Source organism: Pelodiscus sinensis, chromosome 19, assembly GCF_052426305.1.
Source record: "Pelodiscus sinensis isolate ZL-2025 chromosome 19, ASM5242630v1, whole genome shotgun sequence".
Lineage (NCBI taxonomy): Eukaryota > Metazoa > Chordata > Testudines > Trionychidae > Pelodiscus > Pelodiscus sinensis.
This window is the reverse complement of record NC_143070.1, coordinates 5,495,137-5,506,191: the sequence shown is the minus strand read 5'-3', so window position 1 is coordinate 5,506,191 and position 11,055 is coordinate 5,495,137. Positions and strand designations below refer to the sequence as shown.

Below are 11,055 nucleotides of genomic sequence, written 5' to 3'. Positions count from 1 at the left end.
CCCTCTCCAGGCACAGGTGTGTGTGTGGGGGGGAATGTGGGGAGTGTCTTTCTGCCCTCAATTGGGGGCCACATGAGTGAGAGTTGCTTTTTTTTTCTTGCTTCACATTTGTGTGCTGCTTCCGACTGATTTTTCTGTGGGCCAGGGACCCCCCCTCCCAGAAAAAGTTTCCCCACCGCTGGTTTACGGCCTCTGATTATGAGGGGCCTCTAAATAAAAAAAAGACTCATTTTTAGTTACAGCCTCACTTATGTCCCGGCCTAGATGCAAATATACCGTTTTTTTGTTTCTATTTCCATTCTCCTTTCAGTTGGACTCATGCACATTTTCGGGGACAATGCGGTGGGGGCCTCTTAAACATGCCATCATTTCGGACCTCAGTATGGCTGACTCCGGCCCTGCTTTCCCTGGCACTGGGTATAAAGTCTGGTGTTTATAAACCATGGCCACAACTTCTGCTGAGCCTGCATCCTCCGGTGCTCCGGGGAATCAGGTAGGAACACCTCCTCCGCTCAGCACAGAGACAGATCTTTCATCAGGGAAACATTGTTTCAAACAGGCGTACGGGGAATGCTGTGGAACGGGAGCTATATCTCCTTTTGCAATCTGGGAATGAGCTGGGAACAGGGAAGGTGTGCAAGGCGAGGCAGGTATATAAGCAGGTTGCAAGGCAACACCTTGTAGAAGGCTGGCAGGGAGTTTTGGCAAGGTAGCTGCAGATCCTGAGCGTGGAGGTAAGGGATCTGGCGGGGGGAGCAGTGTTTCGGCTCCTTGTTGTGGCTTGGGAGGGCTCCATTGTCCAGTCTTTGAACAGAGCAGCTGTTTGGTTTGTCTGACAAGGATTACAGTCCTTTTGCTCAGGGTGGCTGTGTGAACCCTCTGAATGCGGATCCTTTTTAACAAGGGGATTCACTTTATTTTCTTGTGTTATTATTTCCTGTGAAGAGGATCAAATACTGGAACTGCCTGGGCATTTGGGCTTTTCGTTTTCTCCCCAGAAAATGTTGACTTAAAAGAAAATGCCACCCTGTTTTATTTTCAAATGCTCAGATGAATATAAAGAAAATATTCAGCCAAAACTTGCCAACACCTGAAAAACATTTGCCCCAAAGCTGTCCCCCTCCCAAAAAAAGCCCCAAACTGCCAAATACTGATTTTTTTTCAGCTCAGAACTGTGAAAAAATGTTTTTTCCAGGTTAATCACAAAAAGAAAGTTGCCCCAAAGATGCTGCGAATAAAAAAAGTTCTACAGTAGCTCCTTGCTTAAGGTTGTACCAGTTAACTTTCAGAAGGTAGCTGAGTAAGTCTGTAACAGAAAAAAAAATAAAAAACAACTAATAGTCTTGCAGCACCTTAAAGACGAACAAAACATGCAGATGGTATCATGAGCTTTTGTGGGCACAGCTCACTTCTTCAGATTATTAAATTTCCTTTGTTTACTTATGAAGCCGTTAATGGCTCTTAGCCAGGCTGGGTAGGGAACAGTGTCCCTAGCCTCTGTTTGTCTGGAAATGGGTGACAGGAGAGGGATCACGTGAGGATTACCTGTTGTGTTCTGCCCCTCTGGGGCACCTGGCATTGGCCACTGTCGGCAGACAGGATAGATGGACCTTTGGTCGGACCCAGTGTGGCTGTTCTTGTGTTCTTATGTTGTGGATCTATTAAAGAACACACTCGTTTAAAGTGGTGCAATGTTGTGATGTGAGGTTCTTTGCTTTGCCCCATTCCGCCCGCCCACACAATGTTCCAGCCAGGGAGCGGGGTTGGGGCGTAGGGACTTACCTCACCCTGCTCGCCCAGCATTCAAGTTTGGGAGTGGATAGAAGAGAGCAACCCCCACACACCAAGCCTGCTCCTTGGTGGGAGCATGGGGTGAGCGGAGCGGGGAAAACTTCCACCCCCCGGCCCAGCTACACCCCTTCCTCCACCAAGCTTCACAATCGTCATTGGTGAGCACAGGAGTCAATTGTTTAAAATTATTCACAAGTGATATCTGTACTGGCAAAAAAAATGTCCCTGGAACCTCGCGCCCCCCCCGCACCCCCTCCACTGTTCACACTGGCTGTGTCCAGACTCAGGGTTTTTTTCGGGAAAAGTAGCCTTTTCCCGAAAAAACTTCCCCTGCGTCCAGACTCAAGCCGCGTTCTTTCGAAATTAATTCGAAAGAACGCGGCTTTTCTTTCGATGGCAGTAAACCTCAATTTACGAGGAAGAACGCCTTCTTTCGAAAGTTCCTCTTTTGAAAGAAGGCGTTCTTCAATGTAAATAGGGCTTCTTCAAAAGAGAGCATCCAGACTCACTGGATGCTTTCTTTCGAAAAAGCAAGCCGCTTTTTCGAAATTTCTCCGTGCAGTCTAGACGCTCTCTTTCGAAAGAGGCTCTTTCGAAAGATGCTTTCGAAAGAGTCTCTTTCGAAAGAGGCTTGCAGTCTAGACATAGCCACTAACTCTAATGGGGACGTTGGATTTGCTTCACATTGTTTCCCTTAAAGTTGCAATGTTCAGGAAGGGTATGTCTACACTACAGCACTAATTTGAACTAACTTAATTCGAATTAGTTAATTGGAACTAAGCTAATTCAAACTAGTGCACCTAGACCTAAAAACTAGTGTGAATTAGCATTTTGCTAATTCGAATTAGCATGTCCACATTGAGTGGACCCTGAACCGAGGTTAAGGCTGGCCGGAAGCAGTGCCGGCAGGGCATCAGATTAGGACTTGGAGTGTGGAGCTGCTGTCTCAGGCTAGCCGAGGGCTGTGCTTAAAGGGACCCGACCCCCACACTGGACAGACAGTTCTCAGGGTTTCCTGCTCGCTTGTCTAACTCGATGAGGGACAGCAAAGCAGTCCTGACTTGGAGTGCCCTGAATGCCCACACTCGGCACATCACAGCACTCGGCCATCAGCCCGGCTGCACTTGCCGCAGGCTGCCATCCGGAGGGGGGGTCAATCAAGGGGCTGCAGGAGAGCTTCTACCCTGAGGAGCCCACAGAACCACCCCAGTCCTCCCCATCGGGGGCTCGTACCCCATTCCTCCCTCACCTCCTTCCACTTACCCCTCCCTAGCCCCCCTTCCTGATGTACAAAATAAAGGACAACTGTGTTCAAAAATAGAAACTCTCTTTATTTAACAAAACTCTGGGTGTGGGGGGGGGGGATTAACCTCTGGGAGACTGGGAAAAGGAGGTGGGAGAGGGGAAGAGAGAGGGTGGGAGAGGGGAGGGGGAAACCTGGGAGGAGGGAGCTGGAAGGGGGAAGCCAGGGGAAGAAGGAGGAGGGGAAGTATCAAACTATGGTACACCATATCTTCAGTACTGTGTACAGATGTGATCTCCTCACCCCAGAGAAGATATTTTGGCCTTGGAAAGGGTTCAGAAAAGGGCAACTAAAATGATCAGGGGTTTGGAACAGGTCCCATTATGAAGAGAGGCTAAAGAGACTGGGACTTTGCAGCTTACAAAAGAGGAGACTGAGGGGGGATATGATAGAGGTCTATAAAAGCATGAGTGGTGTGGAGAGGGTGCATAAAGAAAAGTTCTTCATTAGTTCCCATAATAGAAGGACTAGAGGACACCAGATTAAATGAATGGGTAGCAGGCTTGAAACTAATAACAGAAAGTTCTTCTTCACAAAGCAAATAGTCAACCTGTGGAACTCCTTGCCGCAGGAGGCTGTGAAGGCTAGAACTAGAACAGAGTTTAAAGAGAAGTTAGATAAATTGATGGAGGTTGGATCCATGGAGTGGTATTAGCCAGGGGGTCTGAATGGTGTCCCTGGCCTCTGTTTGTGGAAGGCTGGAGAGGAATGGCACGAGACAAATGGCTTGGTCATTGTCTTCGGTCCATCCCCTCCAGGGTACCTAGAGTGGGCTACTGTTGGCAGACAGGCCACTGGGCTAGATGGACCTTTGATCTGACCCAGTACGGCCATTCTTATGTTTTAAGCTCAGGGCTCAGGGTCAGGGGTCTCAGCGGACCACCTTGATTTTCATGCAAACCTGCTCCTGGGTGACCAGGTTGGCAGCTATCCTGCCCTAGACGGCCACTTTCCTGTGCCTAGTGCGGAGGTCGTGGACATTGGAGGCTTCCCCTCAAACCTTGATGAGGTCCACGATCTCTGCACTAGACCAGGTGGGCGCCTGCCTCTTGCGGCCCCGGGCAGGCTCCTGGGAGCTGCCAGCCTGTAGCCAGACCGTGCCACTTTAAGGGCTCCGGGGCCGAGATGGGGGCAGACGAGTTTCCCTGGTGGTGCCCAGAGTGGCCACCAGGGAAAGCGGGGGAGGGCTAGCCTCCCACTAGTTCGAATTAAGTGGCTACACAGCCCTTAATTCGAACTACTTAATTCGAACTAGACGTTAGTCCTCGTAGAATGAGGTTTACCTAGTTCGAATTAAGTGCTCCGCTAGTTCGAATTAAGTTCGAACTAGCGGTTTGCCTGTGTAGCGCCTATCAAAGTTAATTCGAACTAACGGCTGTTAGTTCGAATTAACTTTGTAGTGTAGACATACCCGAACATAACGACAATGTTCTGTGAGGAAAAATGAGGAGTCTTGTTGCGCCTTCGGGTGCGTTTACACAGCAGCTTTATTCTGAAATAACAATGCGAGCGTCTACACAGCCATTCTGTGATTTTGAAATAAGTTCGAAAAAACAGACGGCTTAGTCTGACTTCTGTAAACCTCACTCCATGAGGAAGAAGGCCTCTTCTGAAATAGCTATTTTGGAATCGCAGTCATGTGGCTGCTCCACTCCTGCCATTTCGAAATAGCTCCTCCTCAGGGCCTTTCAAAGTAATTGCTCCCCAGTGCATCCTGGGGCTATAAGTCGAGGTAGTGCATCCACTTTAGGGGAGCCTGCCTTGAACTAATTTTGAGGCTACCCTGTACTGTAGATGCGCTATTTTGAAATAAGCTATTTTGGAGTATTTCTTTTGGAAAAGCTTATTAATAAGTGTGCAGTGGAGACGTACCCTTAGAGCAGGACATGGCCCATTTGTTTTCTGCCTGCGGTGCGGTTTCGGTTTACACAGGGCTCAACATGTGCCCACAAGTGGGATCCTTTGAACATGACCTCCACTGGGAATACGCTCCACAACAGCAAGGCATCTCCTAGGTGGGTGAGCAGTGAGGGTGTGTCTAGACTACAGGGTTTTGTCGACAAAAGTCCACTTTTGTCGACAAAACTATACTTGCGTCTACACTGCCGCTGAGTTCTGTCGACATAACGTTGACAGAACTCGGCAGTTTTGTCGACGGCTGTAAACCTCATTCTACGAGGAATAACGCCTTTTGTCGACAGAGTTCTTTCGACAGAAGGCGTTATTGCATCTCCACTGTCCTTTGCTTCTACGCTGTCGTGTTGACAAAGAGGCTTGCTTTGTCGACAGAACGGGATGTAGTCTAGACACTCTTTGTCAACAGAAGCATTGTCGACAGTATCTGTTGACAAAACTTCTGTTGACAAAAGCCTGTAGTCTAGACATACCCTGAAAGATGCAAGCAGATGGGCTGGCTGGAACAAATGGATATAGGGTGTCGGCGTGTCTAGCCCCCAGGGAGGAAGTTCCAGGAGGCCTGGGGCATTGTGTGAAAGAAGCTATTTGCATATATATTTGCATATATATGCACCTCCATGTAAGTTGTGGCCCTTGGCGTGTGCTTTGAGTATCATTGTGGCCCCCAAGACTTCCAAAGTTGAGTAGCCCTGCCTTAGAGACTAACTAAAATATATAGAATCCTGAGCTTCTGTGGGTAAAACCCACTTCATCAGATGAAAGGGAGTGGAAATTGCAGAGGCAAAGGTGTGTGTATAGATAGATAGATAGATAGATAGATAGATAGATAGATAGATAGATATGACAGTACAACAAAAGTGACTTATTATGTGTTAATGAGGCTAATCAAGTCAGGGTTGACGTGGCTCATTTGCTGCAGCTGAAGGGGAGATGTGACTATCGAGAGAGGGGACGATGCCTCTGTAGTATAGATGCCTCTCCCCCCACTGCACCCCCTTTCTCCAGACTTCCCTCCACTGCTCCGCTTCTTACTCCTCCGCCACCAGAGGAAGGGAGTGGAGAAAAGGAGGGATGTGCCGAGCGGCAGTGGAGAGGAGCCACGTACATAACGGGGAGTGGTCTGGGGGGAGTGTGGGCGGGGCTAGGGTGGAGTGTGGGCAGGGCCACTACGAGGTGGGGCAGGAAGCTAGCCTCCCACAGGGGAAGTTTCACCCACCGCCCCATGGGCAGCATTGCCCAAGGCAGAAAGTTTTTTCAGGGTTTGGTCCAGTTTTGTGTTCGCATTCCAGGGTGATGGAGCGCCCTCTGCTGGTAGCTCCATTGGGAGATAACTCCACTGCCGGCTACTCCTGTCTTGGGATCTGGACCGTCTCCAGTATCCTTCCTGAACTTGACCAGGCTCAAGCCCCTCCCTGTATCTTCACCTGCATTGTCACAGCTCACCCTGACTAATTCCTCTCCCCCTCGTGATGGCACCCCCACTCACATACACACCGACACCACAATTGCACACCAAGGCTAAGACCTGGGGTGATGTCTCAAAGGTTGGTGGGGAAGGCTAGATCTCCCAGCCATGCTCCTTCCCCCCAAAGCCCCGCCCTTTCTGTGATCACTGGAGCCCACTTGGTCCTCACTGTCGCTACTGGGCACTGCCCTGCACCCCCAAACCCCTCCATTGTGGCTGCTGGCCCCAGACTAGCCAAGTGCGCACCACCCCACCCCAGGCAACCATGTGGCCCAAGCCTTCCTGTCCCCGGAGTGCCAGGGGGCCAGGAAGCTGCACTGCCCCATTTTCCTGGCCCTGGGGGGGGGGGGGTGGGATGGGGGGCCCAAGAAGCCTGGGTCCTGCTGCCAGACCAACCCCAGCAGCCCCTGCCAGCCACCAGACCCAGTCCTGGTCCAAGAGCAGCCTGCTGCAGGCAGGTAGAAGGGAGCTTGACTTGGGCAGGACATGGGCAGGGACACCCGTGTCTCTCTGCATAGGCAAAGCCTTCCCTTCCCTTCCCTTCATTGCCGGCTGTCCGTGAGTAACAGAGTCTTTGACAGCAGTTAAGAATGAACCTTGGGTTAGTCATCCGCTTTGTTTTTACCTCTAGCCTTGAGAAGGGAAGTGTTGGGCTGAGATGGCTTCTTCTCGTGCTCCCAGACTCCTCCGGGAGGAGCTGCCGGACAGAAGCGAGCTTCTGGAGAAGTGCAAAGGTAAAATCCATCCTCTCCCTGAGCCTCAACTACTCCTGGCTGTGATACTGTCTCTCCGCCCTTCGAGGTGCTGGTGTCCTCCCGAGATTTGAGTGAGTTTTTAAATCAGGGGAGAAGGCCCGGGATAAGGCCCCTGGGTTGCCTGGATTCTTTCCTTGAGGCTCGGGGCTCCCATGCAGGATTGGTGCTGCAGGCCCCCTCAGATCCCCCCCTCGGGGCTGGAGCATACAAAATCTACTAGCCCCCATGCCCAGGCTCTGGTGTGCAAAGGGAATGTGGGGAGCATTTTTTCTTTCTTCTACTAAGTCAGGGACCATGTCAGTGAGATTTCTTTTTTTCTTCACTTCTCACTTGTGTGCAGCCCCCTGCCTTCAGAACCTGATTGGCCTGGGGCTGGCGGGGGAGTGAGTGAAGTTTCCTTCCCCCACCGCTGCCACCAGTGGTGCACGGCGCATAGAGGGAGCCGCCAGCTGCTCAAAACAGCTGACAGTTCCCTCTCGGCACTGTGTGACACTGGGAGAGGGGCGAGAGAGTTTGCACAGTCCCCCTGCCCTCAGACTCTGCTCCCAGCTGCGATGATTGGCCTGGGGCCAGAGGAACGTGGGAAGTCTTTTCCCTCTCAGGGACATGTGGCCCTGAGCGGCACATGGAGGGAACCTCTTAGGCAGCGTTGGGCTGATGCAGGAAGGAGCCTACCTCGGGGACCCTGCTGGGCTGCTGGCTGGGAACCGCCAACGATTAGTGACTCCCAGCCAGAGCCTGCCTCTTGTGCCGTAGCCCCTCCCACTTCCCAACCTCCTGCCCCAGGTCACCACTGAAATTCTCTGCCCACACATCCCACCCCAGGTCAAAACTCCCTCCCCAATCCTGCACCCCTGCTCCACCCCTCTCCTAGGTCAAAAATCACTCTGCACCCCCTACTCCCTCCCAGACCCTGCACCTCAATCCCCTGTCCCAGGTCACAACCCCCTACTCCACCTAAACTCCCTCCCAGTCCCCACACCCTCTCCTGCACCCCAATCCCTTACCCCAAGCTCCCTTCTGCACCCAGCCTCCATCCCAAACCCCGCATCCTCTCCATAGAGGAGAGTGGCCTTAGACCACTTGCCAAAATCTAGGAGTGCCCCACCCCATCAAACATTATTGCTCACCCCTGATTTAACCAGTTAACCATTCAGGGTATGTCAGGGTAGTTCAAACTAGGGTGGCTAGTGTAGACATACCCTCACATCCCTAATACGGAAGATGAGGCAGCCCAGTGCTGCAGTTATTGGGCCTCTAATAGGTCCACAAAAGAAGCCCACAAGGGACACGTGAGGCTCCAGGTGCTGGCTGTGTCGTCCCTGCTCCGGGTGCTCGGGACTCTGCCCAGGTATTTTCTACAGGAGAAGATCCCCCCTGACTCTAACGCTCTGCTTCTCTCTCTCCCCGCCCAGCGGATGTGACTCTGGATCCGGACACGGCGAACGCCTGGCTCTTCCTGTCTGCGGATGGGAAGTCCGTGAAGGCGGGAGACCACCCCCAGGACGTGCCCCCCAATCCCAAGAGATTTGAGCTTGCTCCCTGCGTGCTGGGCGCCGAGGGGTTCACCTCGGGGAGACATTACTGGGAGGTGGAGGTTGGGGAGCAGCGGGAGTGGGCCGTGGGAGTCGCCTTAGAGTCGGTGAAGAGGAATGAATTGCTCGATCTTAAGCCGGAGGAGGGGATCTGGAGTCGTGGGTGCTGGTGGCTTCGGAGGGACGCAGACGGTGCCTCTGATGTGTCCTCACAGGGGTGTGTGAAATCCGGGAAGATCGGGGTTTGTCTGGATTATGAAGAGGGGTGGGTTGGATTTTATGAAGATGACCATACGACTATGATGCAGGCCTCCTTCAACAATGAAAATGCTTTCCCCTTCTTGTACTTAGGCCACGGGGTTAGCCTCACACTCTCACCCTGAAGCACACTGGGACTCGACCTCCCCCCTCTTCCCCAGGAAAGGCACCCCTCTAGCGATTTTCTGTACTGCCTGCCCTAACCTCTGCACCCTTGCCTACACACAGCCTTTGCACCAGCCTCTGATTTAATTTGAACCAGAGCACACACCTGTGTGGATGCTCTTACTTGGGCTCCAAAGTGGCGTGACTCAATTTTAAAGGATTGTCTACATTAGACCGGGGATCAACGCTGCAGCAATCGATCCACCGGCGGTTGACTTATTGCGTCTGCTTAGACATGATAAATCAACCTCCGAGTGCTCTCCCGACGATTCTGGCACTCCACCAGAGTGAGAAGAGTAGCTGGAGTTGACAGGTGAACAGCCCTCACCCACCTTACTGTGTGGAAGACACCGCGATAAGTACATCGACTTCAGCTACACTCTTCGCATAGCTGAAATTGTGCAGATTAGATCAGCTGGGGGACGTAGGAGTCAGTGTAATGTAGACTAGGCCTAAGTGTTGCCAGCACTTGTAGTTGTGTCATAATATTCGATTTTGTGTCATAATATTCGATTTTTTCTCTTAAAGCCCCAGTTCCCGGAGTCCTGTGATTCCCTCAGGCTCTGAGCGCTTATTAAATCAAGCAATTAAAATCATAACAGCCTAAGATTTCATCAATGATCAGGAGAAGTTTCTAAGCTTTCCAGTGGCAGCAAAGAAAAAAAAATGGATTCCTAAAGGCTCCAGCAAATTCAAATCCCCCACATGTATTACTGCTAGTTCTCTTCGGCATCGGGTGTCTTTTTGGACTGGGGTCCGTACAGCGCCTTGCACCAAAGGGTGTGTCTAGACTACATGCCTCCGTCGACGGAGGCATGTAGGTTAGACAGATCGGCAGAGGGAAATGAAGCCGCGATTAAAATAATTGCGGCTTCATTTAAATTTAAATGGCTGCCCCGCTCTGCCGATCAGCTGTTTGTCGGCAGATCGGGGCAGTCTGGACGCGCCGCATCGACAAAGAAGCCTTTCTTGATCGGCACAGGTAAACCTGGGGTACGTCTACACTACAGCGCTAGTTCGAACTAACTTAGTTCGAATTAGTTAATTCGAACTAAGCTAGTTCGAACTAACGCATCTAGAACTAAAAACTAGTTCGAACTAGCGTTTTGCTAGTTCGAACTAGTAAGTCCACATTGAGTGGACTCTGAACAGGGCTTAATGATGGCCGGAAGCAGTGCCGGCAGGGCATAAAAGGAGGACTTAGAGCATGGAGATACTGTCTCAGGCTAGCCGAGGGCTGCGCTTAAAGGGTCCCGACCCCCACCCCGGACACACAGTTCTAAGGGGTGCCCCGCTTGCAAAGAAGTTCTGGCTTGGAGTGCCCTGAGTGCCCACACTGGGCACATCACACCACTCGGCCATCAGCCCGGCTGCACTTGCCGCAGGCTGCCATCTGGGGAGAGGGAGTAATTGGGGGGCTGCAGGAGAGCTTCCACCCCCAGAAGCCCGCAGAGCCAGCCCAGTCCTCCCCATCGGGGGCTCGTACCCCATTCCTCCCTCACCTCCTTCCACTTGCCCTTCCCTAGCCCCCCTTCTTATTGATGTACAAAATAAAGATAACGTTTCTTCCAACATTGACTCTGTCTTTATTGAAAAAAACTGGGGGAGACTGGGAAAAGGAGGTGGGAGAGGGGAAGAGAAAGGCTGGGAGAGGGGAGGGCAACTAACATGATCAGGGGTTGGGAACAGGTCCCAGATGAAGAGAGGCTACAGAGACTGGGACTGTTCAGCTTAGAAAAGAGGAGACGGAGGGGGGACAGGATAGAGGTCTGTAAAAGCAGGGGTTGGGTGGAGAGGGTGCATTCAGAAAAGTTCTTCATGAGTTCCCATAAAGAAGGACTAGAGGACACCAAAGGAAAGGAATGG

General features: G+C 51.7%; 1 protein-coding gene across 1 annotated transcript; it reads left to right on the top strand.

The window, feature by feature from the left end:
* The first annotated feature begins 590 nt into the window (after nucleotides 1-590).
* On the top strand, nucleotides 591-9,803 carry LOC102462963 (thaicobrin-like). The gene is made up of 3 exons (XM_006135965.5): nucleotides 591-734; nucleotides 7,108-7,210; nucleotides 8,647-9,803. The coding sequence occupies exons 2-3, from the start codon at nucleotides 7,135-7,137 to the stop codon at nucleotides 9,147-9,149; spliced, it is 579 nt and encodes a 192-aa protein (XP_006136027.3). The 5' UTR covers nucleotides 591-734; nucleotides 7,108-7,134; the 3' UTR covers nucleotides 9,150-9,803.
* Nucleotides 9,804-11,055: the final 1,252 nt, after the last annotated feature.